Genomic DNA, 27183 nt, shown 5'->3' with positions numbered 1-27183 from the left:
GTGATGTCTAATTGAGATAGGTACCACAACATCACAGCATTCCCCTTAACTTTTGCAGACAATCTGACCATCTTCTCTGTGGGTAGAATGATCAAGAACGATGGCTGGGGGGGTAGAAAGCCATTTGCATTGTCTTTTGTGGAGATGTCAATGGGTTCTTGAGTCATCACCCCCTCTATCTCTTCAATTAAAGAACTTCTCTGAACTTTGAGTTTTCTCTGGGAGATTGGGAGATTGGAAGACTTGATGTGCTTTTTCCTGCACATGCATTGCCTACCACTTCTCTGACATGTTGGATTTGAGAATGATAAAAAAGGCCTGGCAAGGTCCATATACACGAATGTGCTGTGAAACTGCTATCCACTGCTTCAGTGAATTTTTCTACAAAATTAATGAAACAGGACCTTCAACCCACAAAGCTATCTTTACTTATCAGGACCACAACCTCCCTTCTTTCAGTTGCCAAGAAAGTCCTAAAGCATTTGGCATCCAGGCTGCTTCTTTTTCCTGTGGAGCTCATGCAACTAGCAGCCTGGGTGAATGAATGGAAGAAGCCCGAGGCTTTGGAAGACTGGGTGACCATTATATCCTACATAGGATATAACCCATGTACCTAGAACTACTACAGCAGTGATTTAATCAAATATCTACTGTTTTGGTAAGGTCACATACAAAACTGTACTTTTCTGATGGATTTATTAGTTTAGAAGTACTGTTTCTGTTGGATTTATTAATTTGGAAGTTATGTTTTTGAGTGATTTGTTAGTTTGGAAGTAGTATTCCTGAGGGTTTTACTTGTTTGGAAGCAGTATTTTTGATGGATTTATGAGTTTGGATGTAGTGTTTCTGAGGGATTTATTAGTATAGAAGCAATGCTTCTGATGGATTTATTAGTTTAGGAGTTGGGTTTCCAAGGAATTTATTAGGTTGGAAGTAGTGTTTCTGTGGGATTTATTAATTTGGAAGCAGTGTTTCTAAGTGATTTTCTGATGGTTTAGTAGTTTTGACCAGTAATTTCTTGGTTTGGTGTTATTATATGAATGACTAATTAATTTGGAAGCAGTGTTTTCAGGGGATTTATTAGTTTGGAAGTAGTATTTTCAATGGGATTAATTTGTTTGCAAGTAATGTTTCTAGGGATTTTTTTTTTTAATGTTAAAATAATGTATTCCCTTGTGAAAGTTTAGCATTATTATGTGGTCTGAAGACGTACCTTTCAAAAGGTTCATTAGCTAAAAACTGGGGGCTGACCAAGTTATCCATCAATCACAATCACACCCCACCCCTATGTCACTCACTGGATATTAGCACACTTACACTGCCTCAACCTGGGAAGCATGAAAATAAGGTATTACAGGCCACAAACCCATCTGTTAATTAACACAACCTCATCATTGGTTTATTCCCTTTCTGGGAAAAAACTAATAGGAAGACACTGTTTTCAGCAGTTTCTCTGTAGTAAAAATGTAACCTTGAAAATGAAGTTTACCACTATACATTATCGAGTGTGGGTCCCCCTACTCATACCTGAGAGCACACTATACCATTGTCATGCCCACCAGTTCTATGTTTGTGGCTTCTAAATTCTATAAATTACTAAATTATGTAAAACATTTTTACAGCTGAATAAATCTTGTTATAACAAAAAATAAAAGCACCCATCTTTACAATAAAATACTTTATTAATTGAAAGAGAATAGATTCCCAACACTCTTTTTTATTGAAAAGGTACATCACTTGTCTCTGTAGTGTTTATGGTTCAGACCAGCTATCATTGCTATAAAAACCTACTCTGGTAAACGTAGTTGCTCTGTCATTTAGCCTCCTAATGGCAAATTACATTTTCCAAAATTATTAAAAGGCTGCAGTGTGGCTCTCACAATAACTTTTCATGCTGTGGCCCTTCATTATTTTTTGGGTGTACAACATTTCTGCTTTGCTCTATATTTATTTTTTGGTATTTTATATGTATTAGTGTATTAAGTCTTATTTATAGTATGTTTATATTGAACCCACTCCCAAAATCAGGAAATGAGAGGTAGATTGATGTACATTTCCCAGGCAATGTTTTTTTTTTTAATAGGAAATAATATGAACTAGAATATCACTACAACTATATGCCTGTTGTCCTTCTTCATCTTCTTCTAAAATAATGCAAAAATGTATATACTCCCATATTTAAATTTATATCAGCATTTACTGCTTACTATCTGTCTCAGTGCGGTTTCCAGTTTGGTCATGGAAATGAGAACAGTCTTCTTGACAAAGGTGCCACTATACTCCCTGAAATTTATGGCAATATTATCTTCATTGTTTTCTTTGACTTTTCAAAGGCATTTAATGCCATCAACCAGTAAAGTCCTCTAAATACAGTCAACTATTGAACCATCTGACAACACTAGGAAATAGTTCAGTAGCTACTGTGAGGGCAGTTTGGATATATCACTACCCTGTCTGTCCCTCTGGGGTTCCACAGTGCTCTGTACCTCTCTCATGTTCATGCATATTTTCCAATTTTTCTGGGTCACATTAGAAACACTGTGGTATTGTCCGCTTAACCCAGTATTCCAAGAATTTAATACAGTTCCAAGTAGTCTCTGCTATGTCAGTTGTTAGTCAGTGCTTTACTATGGGTTTGACTCTGTTGTGTGGTAGCCCAACTCTGGCCTCCAGTTAAGTATCCACATAACATAATGCATGATGTTTCATTAAATACTGGCCTCCTTCCTACCTGCTCCTGAGTTGTTTGTAACCTCTGTGGATCAAGTTTTATAATCTACAAATCTTCTTGGAATTGTCTTGGACAATGGTATGCTATACAAGCCTCATTTGTGCTTCCCATGTACTAACTAACCTTCTCACAACCACCACATGTTAAGTGTAAACATAAATAACACATACACCATAATAGTGACAAGGTATAGAAATATAATAGGTAAGTAGATATCATGTTGGCAAATATCCCTCCCAGCTGTACTCAGCTAAATGTCACTACTCCTTTTCACACACTGACCACTATAATGTGATTTTATCTTCTATACCAAACCAAAAGTAATTAAAAAAATAGACTATCTTTAAGGATTATTCAGATAGAAACTTTAGCATTATTAGGTCACATCCTACTAGGGGAATTGTTTACTACCAACTCGTAATGCTTTAAACAACTCAGTTGACAAATTCTTCCCCATTAAGCATAAATATAGTGGAAATGTCTGGAATAAACCTAAATTGTAGAGTTACCAATTATAAACCAAAAGAAAAGAGCATACAAAAGCTTTTAATCTTTACCTATCCTAATACAACATTGCTAAGATCAACTCCTTTGAAAAAGATCTCAGTAAAACAATCAAAAGAAGTACAGCTTCTTCCAAGGGAAAAGTTGTCATCTGTGTGGGTGGCAACAGTAAGGTCTTCTATAACCAGACATGAAAAATGAAGGGGAAGGAACAAGAATGTAGTGAATTATAGCAAAATGGGTATCAGCATAATGGGCCTGATAAAACTAACACTCTGCAGAACTGGAGAAGATTTCAAGCCACCGAGGAGAGCCCCACCCAAAGTTTCACCCTGAAAAATAATCCCACTTGAAATTAAATTCAAAATGGTCACCTCTGCTCTCAGTAAGGTCAGAATACTAGCTACAAGGAATCAGCAATCAAAATAGCCTATCAGACCCCTTCTGCACTCTTTTAATACACCATTAAAATGGTTATAACCCTGTCATCTGGAATCTGGAAGTAGGCTGTTGTAAACCTAGCTCATGAGGAAGGTCCTTCCACAGACCTTAATAATTAAAGCCTGCTTGGCCTCACAAGTGCATCTCAAACATATTGTGCTAGATGAAGGAGAGAATAATTATGCAACTTATTCAGGCAGACATGAGAACCCTCTTACTCCATGTGTTAATTCAGTATGATTTTGTTAAAGCTAAATCTTGTAGGCTTAACCTTGTAAATCCCTCAGTGTGACTGCCACCCCAATTGAAGGTTTATTTGTCCATGCAGCTTACTTTGCTCTGGCTAAATAATTCAACACTCTACCCCACGAGGGAACCAACATAAACTCAGTGGTCTAAAAAATGAATGAGGCTGTAATGACTTGAGTCCATAGGTAGCTACATGGTGGTAACAAGAGTTAAGAACTGGAGGACTCCTATACTCAGTATCACCTGTCATCAGTGGAGTCCCTGGATGCTGTGCCCTTTTTGGCAAATATAACAGCTGACTGCAAACTTAGGAGCATTGTCCTTAACCCCACTGGCATCCCCCCTTCAAATGGCTCTTAACATTACTCATGAATGAAGCAGAAGGTATTATATTGCCTGTAGTGTAAAAAAGGCAGCATTCTACCATTTGACAACTTCCCCACCACATTTACAAGCTATAGATGAGCAATGTCTAAAACCTGATGTAACGGCGATGAAACCTTGAAATTCTTGTAAATTGTGTCCATTCATTTAATGCACATATAGTGGCTACCACTTGCAAAGCATAGTGAGGTGACCATCTGATCCTCCATGGGGTTGACAGACATGTGAATGAGGTAATTTTCCCCTGATATAATGCTTATCAGACCCTGTTTTGTAGCCTACTCGTATCTCACCTGGTTCAAATGAAGGAGGTACAGAGACTCCTCACAAATTTGATGAAAGGGCTTCAAAGCTTGTCTTACAGCCAAAAATATAGTAACCGTCTTTCTTATCTCCTTATCTCCTGAAAGGTTACCTATGCCTGATATGCACAGCACTACAGGACCTCTTACTATGTGAAACCCTTTGCTTAAGATACCTCCCTGGTGATCAGAACACAAAAGCATGCTTTGCCTTAATAGAAATGAATATCAACAATGCTATGTAATGGAATATTTATGTTGTTTGCTTTTGTGTCTGTACTATTGGTTCATGGCTGGAAATGGTCTCTGGACCAGCAGACCTACCTAATTACCAAACGGCAAATAAATAAATAAATGTGAGCGCTTCATATCTCAGCTACAATCATATGTATGCAATCAACTCCTCCTTCAAATTAAACTTAGCATAGTAGGTTAGGCCCAATACAATCAGAACCAGTAAGCATATAGAAAACAAAAAATAACTGCACATTTTTATTGTCCAACAGGAGGGGAACATTCACTTCTTAGTTATACATTTTAGACTTTTATATAGTTTATATATTGTTGGTTACAACATGATTTACTGTCTGTCTTTGTCCATTAGAGACAAAGGTGCTAGACCAGGGGTGAATTTGCAATTTCCCATCCAATGGTCCAAGCTAGGGTTAAATATGGTTAGGGAGGGACTTTGTTTCACATGGATGGGGAGCCTATTCCAGAGGATAGGATTCCTCTGAGATACATATCTGTCTCTCCAACATGTTCTACTTATGTTGCAAGCAAAATTTAGGTCTTTAGATCAAGTAGTTCTGATGTTGTTGGTTTTGCAGATGGTTCATCAGAGCAGGTTCCAGGGATGCCTTGCATGTCAGGCATAGGCCACCTCTCAGTAGTCTATAGGAGACCAAGTATAGATATGGTACTTTCAAGGGATCTACATAAGACACTGTGTTTATGCCCTGAATTTTTTTGTAAGAAACCTTTATGGACGTTCCAGTTGTTGCATGTGCTTGGTCAGGTACATACTGAAGGGGGAAGTATACTCAATGATGGGTCTGATGAGGGCTGAGTATAGTGGTACAATGACTTCCCTGAACCTAGTTGCCATGCCCTTACTTATATGTTGAGCAACATAGATGGATATATTTACTACCTTGGACACATGTTGGTCGGAGACCAGGTTACTGTCTACATGTGTTCCCAGATCCCTGACTAGTGGTTCTACACTTAGGGGTGTTTTATCAATGATGTAGTTTCCTGGGGTGGCCAACTTCCCAAAAGGTAGTGTAATGCATTTCTTGGCATTGAGTTTTAAGCTGTGGCTTTGGCAGAAGTCATTTGTCTGTGTTAGACCCTCTTGTAAGATGTTTAGGTCTTGGGGAGATTCTGTGACAACTTTCAGTTTCCAATCATCTGCAGTCTTGGTCAGCCAGAGGCCCTTAACATTGGCCTTGAATTCTGAGAAGTAGATGCCAAAGAGGAGCAGGCCCAGCATGGAACCCTGAGATCTTACCAATATTAACTTCCTGGGTCCTTTCTGTAAGACATTTGGCTATCCAGTATATTATATAGAGGTTTATGCCTAATTTGATAAGTTTGTTGACAATGCCCAAGTGGGGTTTTGTATCAAATGGTTTAGCCATATCAAGGTAGGCAGTATGCATAGCTTTGCTGTCATACATTGCCTTGGCAACCTTCTCAATGAAGTCCACCAGGTTCAGTAGGCATGACCTTCCTTTGACAAAGCCAAACTGGGATAGATCCAGTGCCTGAAGGTCTCCTATGTCTTTGTTGATAATTTCCATTATAATTCTTTCCATGGCTTTGTATATAAGACTAGTCAGACTAATGAGCCTGTAGTTTGTGGGATCTTGTTAGCAGTACAGCTGCAATGCAGAAATCTATTGAAGGAGTTATGAATTTGTACCATAATAAACTTGATGCCTTGCCTCATTCTGTCAGCTCTGAGGATGAATTAGATCAGACTATAATAGCAAAGGACTGGGGTGAGGCATCTAAAAGTTTGGTGTTTAAAGATTTACATTTGATATTGGATGATAAAATGAATCTCTTTGATGGGACTAAGGTAAAGTCAATAGTTTGCACTACGAATGACGTGAAAAGTGAAGACAAACTAGTTTTGTTAAAACTAGAGAAATTGTTTAAATGTTTCTGTGCTTTGGTTATTGATACTAAATATTTTGAGAAATGTGTGTCCTTAGAGATAGTCCTTAAGGGACACAGATTTTTCAAGTGTCCTAATGGTGTGATGCCCTTCGATGAGTTTATTAGCATGTTAACTAATTTCTTTAATTGTTCGGGACTTAAATTTATTCAGCACCTTATTGAGAGGAATAAAAAGAGACTTGGCGAAGTGCATGAAGAGATCATTAATGTGGATCGGTCTTTGCAAGAACTGTTAAACAAATTGCCGGGTCTTATGACCGATAATTCGCATATGATATCACAAGTTGAAGTTTTTGAGAAAGTGATAATTAAAAGGAAGGAAAGGAAGTTAATAAGGGACACTAAGGCATACAATAACAATTCAGCCTATTTGCATTTCTTTGGGAAGAATAAAGTGTTAACTAATGACAACCAACAGGACAGTACCACTTTAACTGCTCAAACTTTCTCATTAACAGATGCTGAGACCAATGATGTCATAGAAAATAATACTAGAGGTGAAGTAAGGGCCGGCAATGCAGTAAAGAAGGGGCATTTGGAAAGAAAAGAAAAGCGTTTGGTTGGGAGTGCTGAAATAGAGGAATTGCCATTTTATTTGCCCCCAAAAACAACACTTAGTGGTATCCCTTTAGGAGCATGCCCGAAAGAAGCAACAATTTTATTGAAAGAGGAGAGCAAACCTTCACAGAAGCCGAGCACAAGGTCCAGGAGGAAACAGAGTTTGGACAGAGGTTGAAACGGACTGGTAAAATATACAATTTAACTGATATTTCTTTTACTAAATACCAACTGTTTGTCTTAAGCTTAGGCTTTAATTTTGTGCCCACTAATAGAATGGATTTTAAAAGCACACTATTGGAATTGAAACTGTTTTGTAGAAAATTGAATTTACAGTTTATTTTATGTGATGTTAATGTGCCAGGAAAAATGTTTATTAAACCTAGTACATTTAATCCCTATTTAAATAACACAATTAAGATATTTGAGAATGCTTGTGAGAGTGATATTAGACAAAAGCATGAAAGCAAAGTGTCCAAGAAATACTTTAATTTGAGTTTCCCTCAATGACAAGCCTTGAAGGAGTTAAGTAACATGACTGAAGTAAGGTTTATATAGGCCGATAAGGGTGGAGGATTAGTAGTTTTGAAACAGTGAGATTGTACTCATGCCATTGAAGTCTTACTTAGTAATAACAAAGAATACAGTTTAATGGAGCGTTGTAAAGTGTAGGAATGTTTTCAACATATTTTATGTTTTTTATATGAATTGTTGATGGAAGGCTCCACAGGCATGGAACAATATGAGTTTATGAATGTAGTCAACCCTGTTTTGGGTAGCCTTTTTGGCATACCCAAAATACATAAGGATATTTTTGATCCACCCCTTCAGCCTATTGTGTCTGCTCCTGGCTTTGCCATGGAAGGGATCTCCCTTTATTTGGACTATGTTTTGAACCCAGTGATCCAGAAGATGAGTTCCTATATTAAAGATTCCTGGGACTTTCTGGAAAAATTTATGGTATTTAGTTTAGATTGTTCTTATGGTGAGGATAAAAATATTATGTTCACTTTTGATATTTGTTCTTTATTCACTAGTATTCTACAAGATCTGGGGATAGAATATGTATGTGAATATTATGTATTTACAAGGAATTTCACTCATACAGAAATTTATGTTTGTTGTACTCTCTTGGATCTGTTGCTGAAAAAAAATTTTTTTATAGTTAACAATAAAATTTATAAATAGATCAAGGGGGTAGTGATGGGGTCTGCTGCTGCTCCAGTTTTAGCCGACATAGTTTTAGGATGGTGGGAACATCTTGTCCTTTTTCCACTTTTTTCTACTTCCAAAGTAAAATTCTATAGTAGATTCATAGATGATTTGTTCTTCATTATAGAAGATAACGAAGAAAGTTAATCAAGGATTTTGTGAGAGAACTCAATAATGGATCTGAATTTTTGAGGTTTTCCTTAGGTTGATATGGTTCCTGTGTTAATTTTTTGAGTGTGAAGATCATTTGGAGCAATCAAGACAGGAGGTTTGATAGTGAAATATTTAGGAAAGAAACGTTTGTAAACAATTATTTATTACCATCCTGCTTTTGTCAGAAATAATATACCGAAAGGGGAATTTATTCGTGCCTCAAAGAATGACTACTAATAACTTTGTTTTTGAAAACGAGATAGATTTTATTATTGCATTGTTTTTACAAAGGGGGGTACAAAAAGATGTACTGAACAGATTGGCTAATGATATACATGCTAGGCGAAACATTGACTTTCCACCTATTTTAGAATTTGGGTTCAAAAGTAAGAAGGAAGGAGTTCATATTAAAGAGAAGGATTATAGGACATCTTGTAGTATTGATATGTCTCTTGATTGTCATGATATTACATCAGTTATAAATAAGAATTGGAATGTGATTCATGGTAACATGGGCCTCAATAAAATATTGGGGGATAGTCCTAAATATGTTTTTAAATGGAAGTACTGTCTGAAGAGGTTGTTACAAAATGATTCTTACTTAGTAGATAATGGTGGCATATGTTCTGAAAAGAATAAGGGAATGTACAAGTGTGGTACCTGCACAGTTTGTAGGTTTGTCCTTGAAGGACCCTATATTGATTTTCCCCATTTAAATAGAATTATAGGAGTACCTGGAGTATTCAATTGTAAAACTGTAGTGGTAGTTTATATTAGTGTGTTCCTTTTGTGGTAGTTTTTATATAGGTATGACAACAAGAAGCCTAGAAAAAAAGGATTAAGGAACATCTCTATGCCATTAAAATAAGAGATCATAATAATGCATTGTGCAGGCACAAGCTTGAATGTGTAGAAAACAAGAAGTTTCTATTTTCTATACTTGAAAGAGTACCCCAAGACTTTAGAGGAGGTGATTATAAATTCGGAATTGAACAAAAGGAGACCCTATGGCAGCTGGTGCTTAAAGTAGACAGACACCCGGGGTTAAATGATTTTATAAATGTGAAATGTTTTTTTGAAAAATAACAGGTTGACGATAAACAAAAATTTAAATAGAAACATATTACAAGTAATAGTGTAAGGATTTGTATTATATTTTGGTTGTTTTGACAGCTTTTATGTGAATATATTTTTATATGAATACATATTTTTTAGGTTTTCTAGGATATTTACTGAGTAAATGCTCTTGGCTTTTTAAGCATGTGTGGACATTAATTCAAAGATGTTTAATTATTTATATCAGGTTAATTAATTGTTAATTAATGTGGAGGGTATATATTCAGGTGTTTTTGGTTGCTGTGGATGTATTCTGATGAAGTCTTTTTGACGAAAGCGACTGTTAAACAGTTTGTGATGCTAATATTGTGGAATTCCTTTAATTTTTCCTGGTTTTCTAGTCCTGGTGTTTGGTTTATTTATTAGTTTGTAGGATGTGTTGATGGTCTGCCTTGATGAAGAGACATTACTTTTGCAGTCCTACATTCTTGTGGCACAAAGACTGTTTTGAGACTCTAGTTAAATGGTAACTCCAGTGACCCTGATAGATCATATTTTAGACTATTCAGGAGGCATCCCAGGATATTATCTGGGTCCATTGATTCTGAGTTACTGGTCTTAGCAAGCATAGTCAGGAAATGTTCTCTATTTATAGTTGGAGGGGTTATGTTTGAAGGTATTTCTTGGATTGGCTGGGGGTGAGTGGGGAGTAAAGTTGGAACTGAATTTGTCAGCCAGCAGATTCACTATATTGCCTGGCTCTGTAAATGTGGCACCATTAGCCACCAGTTCAGCACACTGCTGTATGCTACCTTTGACGTTTCTGACATAGCTGAAGAAGACCTTATGGCTGTCTTTTGCCTAGGAGGCTATCATGACCTCAAAATTGGATTTATTGGACATAATTAGTCTTCTTAGTTGCCTGTTTAATTTGATGAGAGAATTATTATCTTTATAGGAGTTACACTTCTGATTTTAGCCATGATTTTTTTCCTTTTGTTGTATGACTTGTTTAATTTTGGATGCCACCAGGGTAGTTTGTTTTTGGAGTTAGTTTTGGGCTTACTTCTGGTAGGTACAACAACCTTTCTGCAGCCACTGACAAGGCTGTACAGAGTTTCTGTGAAGAATTCTGCATAGTCTGCAGTGTTTTCTGAGTTTGGAAGGGCATTGAATTTTGATATACTATCTCTTAATAAAAGATATTTTGCCTTAGAATAGCCCTAACTATTAATAGGCTTACTGAATTGATTTTGCTTTTGAAGAAGGCAGCTTTGTATTCGGACCTTACCAGGGAGGATGTGACATACTTGGAGGTGCAGCTTTTTTTCATATTTGTGAGTACGAGGTACAGTATTTTGGAACTTCTAGTGGGTGTATGCACTAATTGGTCAAAGCTGTTTGTATTTATGAAGTCAAAGAATCTTTGTGCCTGCATATTTGAGGCCATGTCTATAGAGGGGTATTTAAAGTCCCCAGGAGTAAGGTGTTAGGTTAGATGTTAAGTGTCTCGTAGGTCTAAGTATGCACTATGAGTTTTATGAGGTATAGAGGGTGACCTATAGCTTGCCAATATATAGTACAGGATTTTATCTATAGTGAGCTGCAGATGTAGCAACTCCAGCATGTCATCCTGTTTAACCGACTAGAAGTGTGCTTGTTATTGATGTATATCAAGACACCTCCACCTTTAGTCACCGTCTGTGCATCTACTGGTCTAAAAGTGTGGAAGGCACTGAAACGTTGCCCTGCCTGAGTACTCTCTGCAGTTTTAAACCCTGTTTCAGTAACTGCACAGATGTCTGTATTCTACAAGGTGAGAGAGTGTATTTTTTGTTTAGGCTCCTGGCATTGAGCAGTAACATCTTGAAGTTTAGCTGACCTGATTTTGCTATGTCAGTTTGTTTGTCAGTTTGGCATTGCCTAAAAACAGGCTCTGTGTGGGGAGGATAAAGTTTTAGCCAGTATCAGAAAGCCTAGATGGGACAGCAGCAGACCATCCTAAACAAAGCAATATGGTCTATTAACCATGTATTCCCATGCTGACAAATATTGAATCCCCTTAGAATGACACCAGAAATTCAGCCAATTGTTAAAATCAATAATCTTTTGTTGGTATTGTGGCATCATCATCCTTGGTAAAGGCTATATACTACTCAATACTAGGCTCATACCAGCTTGAGACAAACAGTCAGAGAGATCTATAATGTCTCTCTTTATACTGTCTAGGGAGGTACAGTATGTCTCAGGTCATTTACACCTCCATGGACTATGATGGAATTGTACTGGTACCTGCAGTGCAGTGACTTGAGTGTGTGCATAATTTGCCAGATCCTGGCTCCAGATAGGCAGCTAACCATCATATTATTATCTTTTCATCATTCAGCCTGGTTAGAGGGGCATCAGTATGTCATACAATGGAGTACCCTATGGCTAGACTCCGTGGAAGTGTATTTGCTTGCCTTATGGGCTTTGTATTTGAGGGTCCACTGAGTATGACTGTATGTGTCGTGTGAGGTGTTATTTTTGTTGAGTGCTTAGGTTTGCTGAGGATAATCTTTGCTGATAGGAGGCCTGGCAGGTCTTTGTTGTTTTGGAAGATTGCATTTAAGTGCCTCAGCATTCATTGCTCTCTACATGTGTTGTTTGCTATGTGTGGTGGGTATTGTGTGCATGGTTTTGACAACCCGTGTGCGTCTATGCAGGAGTTTATCCTCTTGTGACATTATGTATGCACACTACTCACATAGTTTATCTGTTATGTTAAAGATTAACTGGTTGTCAGTAAACATGAGACAACTGCTGCTTGTCTCAAGATACCCATATCCACCATGCTGGCTGCAGAGAAGTTAGGAAATTGCATATCCATCTTGTCCAGTCCTCCTAATTGGTGAGCTACATGGGTATGGCATAAAGGAGTTAACAGCAGGCTATTAAGTGTCCTTTTTTGCAGTGGGGGTGGTTTGGAGGCAGACTAGCCTGTAAAATACTAAATTTTATGAAATTTAATGATATTGCCACTCGACATGCAAACTAGCTGTTCTAAGCTTGTCAATGTGCAAGGTATTTATTTACTCTGTACTTACTGCTTTACAGGACACTGCTTTATGGGAAGTGCTATAGGGAACATTTGCTTCTAGATGTCTGTGTCTGTACACTGCACTGGCATGGTGAGCAACTCCTTGCAAATGTGATGAATTTATACCAGTACCAAAAATACAAAAAACTAACTACATAACCCTGTGGCCAATAAAATGACTATACCTGGAGCCCTTTTGTGTGTTCCCCAACATGATAGACAAGGTAAACACCTGCTGCCAAGAGATGAATAATCCCAGTCCTCCTAATGTAAAAACTCAGTAAAAGAGTGTCCAAAGTACAATGTTACCACAATCAGACTTAAATAAACATAAAGAAAGGTATAAGGAGAGGCAATAAGTAATTCAAGATATCAATGACACTGTACTTTAAACAGCTGATATAAGTGTGATTATTCAATAATGGAAATGAGCCAAGAGCTGCTCGATTGTACCAAATTTATACAGACACTATAAACAAGGAAAACTGACTAATAAGCACTCTAGCCAATACAATGACCACACTCAGGGTTTTCTAGTGTGTTTTCCAACTTGTACAGACCAGGCTACCACCTACTGCCACTCGATGGAAAATCCTCAGTCCTCTTGATTTAAAAACACAAAAAAGAACTTGCTGGAGTGTAAAAATACTTTACTTTATGCAACAACTAGCTAGATAACGAATCCAGAGCAAGTAAATCAGCAGACTGGACAATGAGAGGGAAAATGTACTTATTTCAAAATAAGCACAAGTGACTACCCAGAAGACTTTATACAAAAATTATACACCAGAAGATTACAAACATGGTTTTAGACTGCAATTTTTGAAAGTCAAAGACGAAAACCCTGAAATTATTATGGTATCATATTATATGGCAATTTAAATGTGATGTCTCAGGTTTTGGGTTGACAGGCAAGTTTAATGTTAAGCATTTTTAAGATGCACAAGTGTGAAAGGTTGTAATTAATTTGAAATATTCTCACGATTCTCATCAGGTTTGCATATACACTGTATTACATTTTATTTAATTTTAAGAAAGACAAAGGACACATTGTAATATGGAGTTGCTGAAATGTGTTTTTCAGTTTATTTTTAGTTTGTATTTGACACCCATTAGAGGTCACAAGTCACGTTAGTTGCACATAGGTTTTAGAACACAAGGAGTACTATTTATGCATTTCCTGTTCATTTTACATACCAGTGCCATGATTTTGTACTTGGCTGTAGTATAACAGTGCACCTACTAGTTTCGCTTAGATCAAATATCATTAACTATGTTTCAAAGGTCAAAGGACTCTTCTTGCTATTGTGCAAATATTGTATATATAAATTCCTTCAACTCTTGCTTAATTACTGTTGAGACATGTACCTGCCTGCTGAATTTTCATAGTGCTCACTGAATATTCATATGTTTTATACTCATTTCTGTCACTTGTGGGAGTTAAATTTATATTGTAGACTTTTCTTTACTAACTCTTGTATGTTTGGATATTTTTCACAGGCCTCCTATGTAAATGGGCTCTACCCATTTAGGCCTCATGGTCAAACCAACAGAAATTAATAAATCAGAAGCATCATTTTTTTCCACTTTCAAACAGCATGCACATTATTTCTATATTGCATTCAAATTGGACTGTAACATTATACCAGACTTTTCAGGCACTATAAAACTTGTATAAAAAAACGTACCTTCACTTTCTTGCCCTCAATATTCATTGCTCGGACGGTGAAATCCACACCAATGGTGTTTTGCTGTTTTTCTATGAAGTTTCCACATTTAAAACGTTGAACCACACAGGTTTTTCCTACGTTAGTATCTCCAATAAGAATGATCTTAAACAGGAAATCAAATGCATCGTCTGGATCGAGCCCACCAGCATGCATGCCTGCTAGTAATCAGTACCGATTCTTTTCACTAACACTAAACTTGTAACTGTTTTCTTTATTTTTGTATTATTTTTACTTTATTTTTCAGCAATGTGTACAACAGCTCTCCTTGATTTATTTTTATATGCATATCAGTGTATCTGTTACATGAATTTCTGTTTCCTAAATGTATTTCAGTTTCATTAGCACTTTTAAAAAATGGCCCATGTGTTAATCAATAGCAGTTCTTACTACAATGAGAAAGTTGTTCAGGTAGAGATTAACAATATCTTTAAAATCTTAAAAATCCTAAATGCCTCCTACGATTCAGATTTGCTACAGCAGACCATTTTAGGCATTGACAAGCATTATGAATCACAACTTTTGCTTTGCAGCCTTCAAAGAAAAATATTTTGCAAATGTTTAGCAAAAGTAGTTCATCTTTTCTGTAAATGTATAAATTACTTTATTAATTGACACATTCATACAAATTTTCTTTTTTTTTTTCAACTACAGGTTGAATTTTCTTATAGCTGTACTTTCATTTTATTAATGCTCTTAGTTTGCCTCACCTTTTTCAGACTATAAACAATTTAGGAATGTAATACAATAAAAGTTGCATATCATATCAGTAATTACAATGGCACCATCATATTTGTATTTAAATTTGGTTTAAGTGCTGCTCATACAATGCATACACACCTGCAAGGCTTTGATGGCTGCCTTTCTCTTAAAACTTTGTTAATAAAAACACACTGAAAAGGTTATTGAAAATGTTGTTGTATCTGGTTACTGCTGCACACAATGCTGTATTCAATTTACTTATAGTTGGTTACATTTCAGTATTATTTTCTATTGTTTTCAGTACCTGCCCTCTTCCTGTCTCAGATACCTGTCGATTCCACCTGTTGGTGCCCTCACCTCTTGTAACAATTTGTTCTCTTCCTGTATTCCACCCCTTATAACACTGCATGATGGAAACTGTAGTCCTGTCAAACCAGTTCTTCAGCAATGTTACTGCAACCCTTCCAGCCGGCAGATGATTGTTTTACGACACTGAGTCTATAAACTATATGTTTTTCTGTGAGCAACCTGAGCTGTACCTGCCCTTCAAACCAAGGTAGCTATTAGCTGCTTTCATTTCTGTTACACAAGAGAAAGAGGTTGATGTAACAGATGGGTGTGTGGGTAGGGGTGGGGGAATATGGATACAATTATTGGATGATGCACATTTATGTGCTCCCCTCAAAAACATCATTAATTTTGCAGTTCCACCTGTCTGTTTACGGCACATTCTCAGTAACACCTACTTTTACGTATTCAGACGTATGCTTTAAGGAAAGAATATTGTATTACATTGATTGTATTTTGCTCCCAGTAACCCACAGAAAGAGTTAACTCAGGCAGATATGAGTTGCATCAGTGACTATGTGAAAAAAAGAAGAAGAACAGGATCTGTTTGATGCCATCAAGAAATGTTCTGTTGTTCCTTGTCTTGCTGTATTTCCTTCTCTTTACAACACATTTCAGTGTTTCATGAGCTTGCTACAATCTCAGGTACAGAATGTATGATCACTGATAGTTTTTTTTTTTTTTTTTTTTTTTATACATTTCCTGTATGTATTGCCTATAACAGAACTAGTGGTACTGTTTTTCAGTAATACTTGCTTCTCTTTGCAGCAATTTAAATTCTTTCATTATCATTTACCTCATTTCTCTAACATTAAACCTCAGTTACATTTTCTTTCACACTGTTTGATACTGCAGAATTTATTTTTGTTTTGTAACTATGTACTTCCCAGGGTTCTATGCTAGAACTATTAGACAATGAGGAACTACTCAAAAATGTTTTCTTTCTTAACACACCAGTTTGAACAGTATGCATATAAATTTAATTAGGGCAAAAAGACTGTATATTATTTAATTCTCCAAATAAGTGACAAATGCACAGAATGTCTAGCAGTGACCCAAGAAGTCTGTTCCATACATTCGCCACCCTATATCTGTGAAGAACATTTTCATATTCAGGCCAAAGTCCACTTTCTCTCTTTTTGCAGCAGCTGCTCCCTTTAGCCCTTTTCAGCTTCCTTTATAATCTGGTCCATTTGTAGTCTCCTCTCAAGGTCCTGGAACCTGCATCATGTCTTCCTATCATTCCTGATGTCCAGTATGAAAATGGTCAGTCCTTTTAATCTGTCTGTCTAGTCAAATGATTCTTTTGTATCCCTTCCAGTACTATATCCCCTTCCTGATAAGGTGTCCACACACACACACACACACACACACACACACACACACACACACACACACACACACACACACACACACACACACACACACACACACACAGTTCTTCAGTTAAGGTTTGAACTATTGCTGGGAGACTGAAAGAATGATTATTTCTCTAAAGATGCATCAGGGAATCCCATTGAATTTGGACACAGCCTTGTTTTCCATTTGAAGTCCAGTCTGTGCCATCTGTAATGAGGTAGCATTAAACTCAAAAACATTTACATATTACTTTGTAATCTTTAAAAAATGTGGTAGTTGTAAATCTTACAGCATGTAGCATGCACAGCATACATAAAATGTCAGAAAAATAAATTGCACTGACTATATAAACTAGAACTATTAGAAACTAAAACTATATCTGCTTTTTAAGTTTGCTCATAGTTGTACTATTTTGGCTTTCAAAATAGCATTTCCTTGTTTTGTTTCTAGTTTGACCCAACATCAGTTCAGGAAAGGCATCATTCATATTTGATGAAAAAGAGGAAGGCCTGTCTTGGACTTTTTAAGTAGACAGAAAGCAACTGCTATTTCACTTACTGTGTTACACCTAGACTGTGCACAGTGGATTGTATTCCTGAAACAGAACTCAAGCTGCATTACACTTGTCTGTGATTGTGCTGTATAAAGACAGCGGTAGATAAGAAAATCAGTAAACCTGTTTAGCTGCTGGCAGAGATAAGTCCATATAAAATGCTAGAATTCTTCTGCATGCCATATGTCTGTTCAAGCATGTTTACTTTAGATTTTCTTTCATGCAAGTTTAAAACTGTTTGAATACTTGATTTTACAAAGTATATTGCTTAATGTTATTTAAAATAAATAATTTTATTATTTAATTTTAACTACTTGTGATTGGTGGTGTGCTTACTAACTTATGTGTATTTGAACTGGTAACATCAACTGCTGGCTCCTGTTTATGCTACCATACAAATGCTGAATGAATGACATATTTTAAGGTTAAGCAGTAAATATGTTTTAATATACTAGAGTAGTCCAGCTGGTGGCAGCTTTAAAGAGAGGGAAAGGAATTAGAATTGGAGAAATATATAGAAACGTGTGTGTGTGTGTGTGTGTGTGTGTGTGTGTGTATTAAATATAAATAAACTTGGACACATTTCTAATACTTTTGTAAGATTGCACTGGAAGTATGAAAACACATGGTGAGCTGGGAACAACAACTTTGTTCTGCAGCTGTATGGTGTAAATATTACTTGGGACATGAGAGGTGTGTTGACTTTTGCCCAAAGCAACAGTGCCATTTACTGAATGAGCTTAAAGCCAGTTGCTCCATATATATTACTTAGTGCCAGCTATGCAGAATTAAAGTTCATACCATCATATATTAATTGACAGAAGTGGTGCATATCATTAGACAATAGATCCTGGTCATTATGCCCTCATTTTGAATTTTAATATACAGTCACTTTTCAGATTTTCACCACCATCAGCTTGCCCCAATAATATTCTAATGTATACTACCTTCAGGAGCAGCACAGTGGTGCAGCTGCTAGCATTGTCTCCTCACAGCAAGAGGTTTACTGGTTTGATTCTTGGCTGGAGTGCCTTCTGTGCGGAGTCTGCATGTCCTTCCTGTGTTCATGTGGGTTTCCTCCGGGTGCTCTGGTTTTCTCCCATATTCCAAAGACATGCAGCAGGTGAAGTGAACACTTTAAATTGTCCCTAGGTGTGAGTGGTGGTACTGATGAACTACTGTAGCAGGGCTAGCCACCCAACGGTGTAAACCTTGGCTCTAGATGATTCTCACTGTTGAAGTGACAGCCCGACCCCATGTGCAAAAATGGTAAAAGGGGTTGAGGATGGATGGATGGATGGACTACCTTCAAACCTATATAGAAGACTTTCTTTACCTGTGAATTATGCACCAGTTTAAAAAGTTGCATAAAAGGATTTCTTATGTTCCCACTTAAAGTAACAATCCTTCGCTCTTGTTTGCTTCTTTTAGTACCAAAACTGTGCTCTTAACAAGGACAATGTAAAAGAAAAGGTATCCCTCCCTCTAGGAACTACAACAGTTATTCATATGATGTGAAAAATGTAATTATTCTGCCCTGTATTTAGAAGATTTTTTGCTTTTCCTAGGCCAGAAGCTAACAATCTGTAAAGCTGCAATAAGAAGATCTCATTAAGGCGATAGCAGACCAAGGCCAGAGAACAAACTCCTTATAAACCAAACAGTAAAAATCAGAAAAGAAGAAGTGTGTGACTTGTGAGCTTTTTTAGTACTTGTATCGCTCTGCCTGAAAGTTTAGATAGTTTAGCCCAAAATCCAGTGATTTTTCCAGATAAGAAAAGAACTATCTGGAGCCACGTTTTCTTTCATCTATTTTTTTTTTATTATTATTTTCTGTATCCATGTACAATTCCATATTTTTCTGTATATTAAACTGTTAACTTTACTGCTTAACTCATTCCTTCTTGAGTAACATTTTATTTATTCACTTGTGAAAAAATTTTGTCTGGGCATCTGTTTCTTTATTTACTAATTTATAACAAAACATTAATGGCTAACCAACAACAAGCTGCAGGTGTCCACCTCTAATTGATAAGACCAGATTGTTCTGTGACACATTACCATTTGTGTTTATAATTATTTGGCTTATTAGCAAGAACGAATAAATAACTGGTATATCCCAATCTCATACTATTGGGGGATAGCAATTTACTGCTGTGGGACAGATTTTTGTAGCACTGGAGAATATTACAAGCATTTGATGAAATAATTTTGAGTGTGTGTGTGTGTGTGTGTGTGTGTGTGTGTGTGTGTGTGTGTGTGTGTGTGTGTGTGTAAGGGTTTATTTAAAGTACAGTTATTGTGGCAAGTGAGCACTAGAAACTCAGACACAAGTGTGAGAAAAGGTTCTGAGGAGCTAGGTTAAAGACTGCTCTTTGAGGTGTTCATTGCAAAGCCGGATTTTGGGTGTGGATGGTAGAGGCCCCTATCCATGACAGCAATGCATATTTCCAGCATGCTATTGCGTTCAAGCTGCACTTATTGAATTGCCTACTGATTCATACTTGTGTGCCTTTTTGTATACTTTAATCAGTTTAGTACTAAGGTTGTAACTCAAGAGCCCATATCACTGGCAGTAAGCAGGTTTAAGATATAAGCCTTTAAGCTTTTTAGATAAAAAAACAAACAAACAATTTAGTGGTGAGCAGTGGAGCGGATTGAAGCACCATAGCCCCCATCCACCAGGTTTTACCCTTTGCAAGCCACCTAATTTATAACACAATTTACAAAATAACATATGTGCATTGCTTTTCATTAATCACTCTTAGACTTTCCACTTAGACCACTGTGCTTATTATGAACCTGAAGGACATAAATATACCTTGTGGCAAGGGTGTTAGTACCTGCTCTCCTTTCACTAAATGTCAAGTTCTGATACCACAGAAAGGTACTGCATATAGACAGTCTGATGCCATGTAGGAGAATTCCCATGTACAGTGGCAGTGACCTGGGTTTGATTCTTGATGAGGAGCTAGATAGACAACTGGGGAGAACTGGTTTGATTACTTTGAGGGAGACTATGTCACTGACTATGAGGAAATAACAAAGGTCAAGGCTTTTGGCTGCCTTGCAGCCCACCTACTACAGACAAAAAACTTTTGCAACGGTCAGAAACTGTATAAGAAATCAATCTGCCAAACATTAGTGAATGTATGTAACACAAAAGCTGGAATAGACATTTTAAAAAGCTGTTATATATAATAGGTGGGAATAATAAATTCTCATCATAATGGCTACACTAAACATATTATTCATATTATTTTGGAATGTGAAAGGCCTCACAGGTGTAGACGAAAAAGTATGGGTATTGAATTATATTAAGAAAAGCAGAGTGCAAATAGTAATGTTGCAGGAGGCACGTTTGCAAAGAAATGAGCATATGAATTCAGGATGGGTATTCAGTAGAACATCAGGGACAAAAGAAAAGATGAGTTCTTATACTAATTGCTAGAAGAGCTCCAATAGTAATAAAAAAGGGGAAAAGATAGCAATGGTGGATTTGTGGTAGTAAGGGGCTACTGGCAAGGGAGGAGGATTACACTGCCATGTATTTACATTCTACCTAAAACTGCTATTATGGAGCTTAAGAAATTCTTAGGAGAGATAATCAGCTTTCAGCAGGGAATATTACTTATAGGAGAGGATTGAAACTTTATTTGCAACAGTAAGGGGAAATATAACAAAAATGATATATTTCTGAAGAAATTTATGAAAATATTTGGTATGGAAGACATGGATTTATTAGTAGGAACTCCGAGAGAAGTTACATATTATTCCCCAAGATACAATAACTTGGCTGGACTTGACAGAAACTGTATTTCACAGGAACATGTGCATTTAGTTGAAAGCTTTGACACATATCCAATAACTATTTCTGATCATGTGGCCAAAACAACTAAGATAAAAATGCAGGCAATGAAGTAAAAATGAGACATTGGTGCTTCCCACGTACCTTTTAAAAAGAAAGGAATTTAAGGAATGGATAGTGGAAGTTATTAAAGAACTATTAGGGAAGACAGACATTTCTTCAGACATTGTAGCTAGTGAGTGGGATAAAATGAAAGCGGAGTTTAAAAATAGGGTAGAAATAAAAGAAAAGGATATATTATTAAGAAGTAACAATAATTATTCAGAGTGGCTGATAAAAGTTAAAGCACTGCAGAATAAGGGGAATCTCACAGAACAAGAAACAGGCACAACTGCAGTGTGCTAAAGAGAAAATAAAGGAGTAACTGGATAATATGCATGAATTTAGAGAGATGGCTGTTAAGCAATTGTTCTTGATAATAACTCCCAAGCACAAAAACTCTTGGCACAATGACTTAGGCAAGAAGAAAGTAGAAAGGGTCATTGCCAAAGTTATGGAGCCTATAACAAGAAAAATAACCACAGATCTTGTAGAGGTATTCCAGATATTCCAGAAATTTTATGAAATTTGTTACAAAGAAGATGAATGTGGAAACCAAGAAAAAGATCATGTGGAAATTCTTATGGAAGACAAGGTTACATGTAGATGAGGCTCAACAACTAACAGTTAAGATAGGAGGAGATGAGATAAAAATGGTGATGTATAATCAATCTGCAGGAAAGTCTCCAGGAATAGAGGGTATTCATGTGAAAGTTTTAGAAGCTAGGAGGGAAGAAAGTGATTAAGTGATTTTTTTTAAGAATTTTAAGAGGAGAGGAAGCACCAACATCCTGGGAAGAAAACTGTGGTGGCTATAATACCTAAACCAGTAAAAATCCATCAGACCCAGCTTCATATAGGCCCATTTTAATTTTAAACAATGATTATAAAATGTTTATGTTTAGAATTGCTACAAGAATAGCAAAGGAATTGCCAAAATTGAAAGATATAGATCAATGTGTTTTTTGTGGAGAAGGCAAACATTTGACAACATTAATAGAACAGTGATGATCCAGAGGGAAGCAGAATATAGGAAAATACCTCTGTTGTTGGTGGGTCCTGATGCTGAAAAAGCATTTGTTAGACTAAGCTGGGATTTTATGAGTAAGCAGTGGAAGCATTTGCATTCTCTAATACAATAATAAGGTTAAGAGGATATATGAAGGATCCGGGGCAAAAGTTAAAGTGGGAGGGATCGTTTCTGATCAGTTGTGTCTGAATAGAGGAACCAGGCAGGGTTGTCCTATTTCCCCTTTGGTATTTGCATTATATTTAGAGCCATTGGCAAAGAAAATAAGGGACTCAGAAATTCAGGGATATAATGTGTATGGTAATCAAGAAAAATTGGCTTTACTTGCAGACAGTATTATTTTGTACCTGATAAAACCAGACAAGGACATCTCAGTGCTGTGGAACATTCTGAGACAGCTTCAGTTTTTTTTGAAAATATAAAAATAAATACAGACAAAACAAAGACTATACTTGTAAGCTGTGTACTCACACATGGGCTGGTTCAGCAATACCCATATTTATGCAGCTGTGGCTCCAGAGGTCATTAAAGTGAAAGGTCAGAAAGAAATACCTTAACTTCACTGATGGTAGGCTCAAGCCCCCCCCCCCCTTCCAGATTGATAACATCAGACTAGGCAATAAAGCAGAGTCAGAACACCCAGTTATTTCATTTCCAGAGGGCATTAGAGTGAAAAGTCACAAAGAAGTGCCTTAAGTACAGCGATGCAAGGCTCAACCCCACACCCCTTCTAGACTGACATCACTGGTAACATCAGGCAAGGCTCTGAAGCACAGTCAGGACACCCAGTTATTTAATTTCCAGAGGGCATTAGAGTAAAAAGTCACAAAGAAGTGCCTTATGTACAGCAATACTAGGCTCAAGCCCCTCCACAATTCCAGGTTGACATCAATAGTAACATCTGGCAAGGCTCCAAATCAGGGTCAAGATACCCAGTTATTTTGGCTCCAGAGGGCATTAGAGTAAAAAGTTACAAAGAAGTGCCTTAGGTACAGTGATGCAAGACTGACCGCCATTCCAGATAGTCATCAATGCTAACATCAAGCAAGGCTCCAAAGCAGGGTCATGGCACCCAATTATTTTGGTTCCAGAGAGCATTAGAATGAAAAGTCACAAAGAAGTATCTTAAGTACAGTGACACTAGGCTCAACTCCCCCTTCTAAAATGGCATTAGTGGTAACATTTGGCAAGGCTCTGAAGCAGGGTCAGGACACCTAGTTAGTTTGACTCCAGAGGGCATTAGAATGAAAAGCCACAAAAAAGTGCCTTAAGTAAGGACCTTCCATATATTGTAATTGTTTAGTAGGTACTTCCTGGATCAGTGTAGGACATGTCATTGTTGTTGGTATCTCCTGCCTTAGAATGAGTGCAACTATCCACTTTCACCTTATTTTATGAATACTGAGGTGTCACAGGAATACTTTCCGTACTGGGCTCCCTTCCTACTGGAGCTCATCTATTGTTTTGCTCTACTGCTATACCCTAGACAAACTCCTATTTTTCTCTTACTTGAATGGCACAGTGAGTTACTATTGAGTTTTGGCTGCTGCCTGCCCCCCGTCTGCTACATATATGTCACTCCTAACTCTCTGTCTACTTCCACCATCTGGGCTGGCCCAGTTCTACCTCCTTCAGAACCCTCATACTGCGATTTGATACACTGTCCTTTTTGTCTCCTGCTGTTACACAATCTTTCCTGTTTTTTTTTTGTGTATCAATACTTCCAACTTTTTGCTCTTAGTTTTAAACATTGCCAGTGCTATTGCTGTGTCCTACTCTATTAAGACATTTTACTTACCTTTTGATAATCCAGACTGATTGCTTTCCTGCAGCACTCTATATGATCCCACTTTGCTTCACCTCACTGTGCCCAGCTTCTCTTTGCTCTCCACTCTATCCCCATTCTCACCCACCCCTGGCATCACTTCTTTTATACTGGTCCTACCCCTCCCTATCCAAATTCCAGCCTATCACAAGACCCCTAACTCCTCCCACCTGCAGCAACATAACCATCTCACAAATAACCATTCACAGGTTCTCACTCCTCCCAACCACAGAAATTACATCTGCCTCATCTGCTTTTCATGCTATTCTGTGCACCAAAATTTTATTATTAGTGTTCTTAGTTATATTCTGCTCTTTATGCCACTGACTGACTTCAAATATCATTGATATGCCCCCATTTTCTTTCTCAATATTACATAATTATAATTAACTAATAAGAAAAATCTTCTTTACCTACTTTTCTTCTTTAACTCCACCTCTGCCTCCCTCCTCTTCATACTACATTCTATACTTCACTTTTCATCTTCTGTATAAACAAAAATTTCAAATGTTTCTCCAAGAATCATGTCTCTTTCTGCTGCTACTAACATCCTGTCTAGCAAACTATCACTGTATACCCTAACCTCTATACACATCTCCTACTGCAGTTTACTCAGCACACTATGAAATCAGGAATAGATATACCAAGATATCTCTCTATCTTTTAAATATCTCACCTTCTCTTTATTTTAAGTACAAAATACTTCACTACCAGCACTCTATTCAAAAAATACATTTTACACAGATCCCTTCCAAAGCAATACACCACCTCTCAAAACTCCCACCATGTGGTGATGCCCTCCCCAACCCATGCCCCAACTGTCCGATCATTAAACAATAACCTATCCATAGTAATAAAACTTGCACATCAACCCCCACCCCATTATTTTGCCACAAAAAAATTGAATATTGCATAATCAACCTCCATAGCATTTACAACAAAATTACAGAACTACATGGCTTTATAACATATATGCCTTTATAGCCACAGTATAACCCTGATATTCTTGCCATCACAGAAACCTGGCTTAAGCCTAACATTAAGGATTATGAACTATTCCCTGTAGGCTACAGTATTATCAGAGCTGATAGGCCACAGAAGAAAAGAAGGGGAGATAACTTTAATTTATCCAATTCAAACGATCTCTATCCCTATTCACACATGTAAAAATTCCAAAATGCCGAAATGGTTAACAATAAGTCCACATCCCACCTGGAAATAATATAACAACTTTAGAATTAGAAGAAATCCTCTCCAGGACAACTAATTACATACTTTATGAAAAAATCATACTAGGACATGTAAATATCGACTGGCAAAACCTTACGTCATGCTTTACCTTACATAGTATAAACCTTTATGGTTACACACAACTTATCAAAACACACGCTAGATTTATTAATAACCAACAGTAAAGGTTGTTCTAGACTGAATACTAGTCTCTGCCCCTAGTAAATTTACAACCTCTGGAACCTGTACAGTCTCACTTAGCAATCACATTCCAACTTATACTCAAAGAAATACCACCCACCAACCTAACACTCACCAACTTAAAACAACCCAAAACCTTTCTAAATTCAATATAGACGCCTTCATCAATACTTTGAAAGCCTTTAATAGGTCTGAACCTAAAAACTTTTCCACTCAACAAGGCAGTCAATACTTTTAATACCCTTTTCTTAAATATTTTAAACAGCCATGTCCCACTCCACAAAAAGAGTAAAAATTAACCACGAACCATGGCAGATTGCCCAGACAAAGGCTACAATGTCTAACAGAAACAAAGCATGGAAACAAAAGAATTGTGCAATCTGAGTGAAAAACAAGTTAACCTAGATAAAAACAATATTATAGCCAACTACAGCTTCAACACAAAAATGACTCCCAAAAATTCTAGACATCAGTACATAACCTGTTACATATGGGCTCAAACAAGGAGCCCAACCCATCTCATAATAGCTCTTCACTCAAAATTCTAACCTTATTCAATACCTACTTCATAGAAAGAATTAACTCCCTAACTAAAAACTCTTCACCCCATCACCCCCTCAATAACACCCAATCCTAGTAATTCAGCAAACAACAGGTTAGACCAAAACCAGCATTCTCCATACACCATGTACACTACCACTTCCTTTACCCCCCCCCTCGTATCCCTAGTTGAACCTAATTTACCCTCTATATACATTGCTAGCAACTTCCACTTAGGACCTGTCTCCACATCAGTGATAACAAAGCTTCTACTTCAACTCATACCTTGCTCCTCTGCAGCTGACAACCTACCAGCCAAATATTTAATGGCAGTTGTCCATGCCATAGCATAGCCAGTCTCTATCCTTATCAGTAGATCAATATCTGAATCATATGTACCCTCACTACAGAAAAAATCCTACATTATCCCTCTTCATAAAGGTGACATCTCTCCTGACATCTCTAACTTTCAGCCTATTGTAATATTATCACCTCTCTCTAAATTTCTTGAAAGATTTATTCATAAGAAACTCCTCTACTATATTCTACAAGAATAGCTCTTAACATCTACCCAACATGACTTCCGTCCAACTCACAGTACAACGACTGCCATCCTATCATTCACTGACACCATAAACAAATACAGGGAGTGAGGCAAACATGTGTCCTCCTTATTTCTTGACCTGTCAAAAGCTTTTGATGCAGTTTCTCACCTTAACTCATTACGGCCAATTGCACCTCCAGAAGTTTCTGTAGTTAATTCCTACTGCACCTATAGGCATCAAATATTGCTTGTTCAAATTTGCATTAATAGTTCCAAAACCATGCTCATACAAGGTATCAGAATATTTTATCTTGAAGCATACATGACGGTAAACACAACTGTATTGATATTTGATCTCTGT

The 27183-nt window shown here is 37.0% G+C and overlaps 1 protein-coding gene across 1 annotated transcript in view; it reads right to left on the bottom strand.

Annotated features, from left to right (window-relative positions):
- The window catches only part of RAB19 (RAB19, member RAS oncogene family), a 173691-nt gene extending 157943 nt beyond the window's left edge, over nt 1–15748 (bottom strand). The window contains exon 1 of the mRNA XM_044088482.1: nt 14545–15748. Within this exon, the coding sequence (XP_043944417.1) occupies nt 14545–14739 (195 nt within the window). The 5' untranslated portion in view covers nt 14740–15748. The remainder of the gene's footprint in view (nt 1–14544) is intronic.
- Between the last annotated feature and the right edge of the window lie 11435 nt (nt 15749–27183).

This window comes from Protopterus annectens, chromosome 11.part0 (assembly GCF_019279795.1).
Source record: "Protopterus annectens isolate FY-2018-M chromosome 11.part0, PAN1.0, whole genome shotgun sequence".
NCBI lineage: Eukaryota > Metazoa > Chordata > Ceratodontiformes > Protopteridae > Protopterus > Protopterus annectens.
This window is presented reverse-complemented; position numbering and strand designations above follow the sequence as displayed.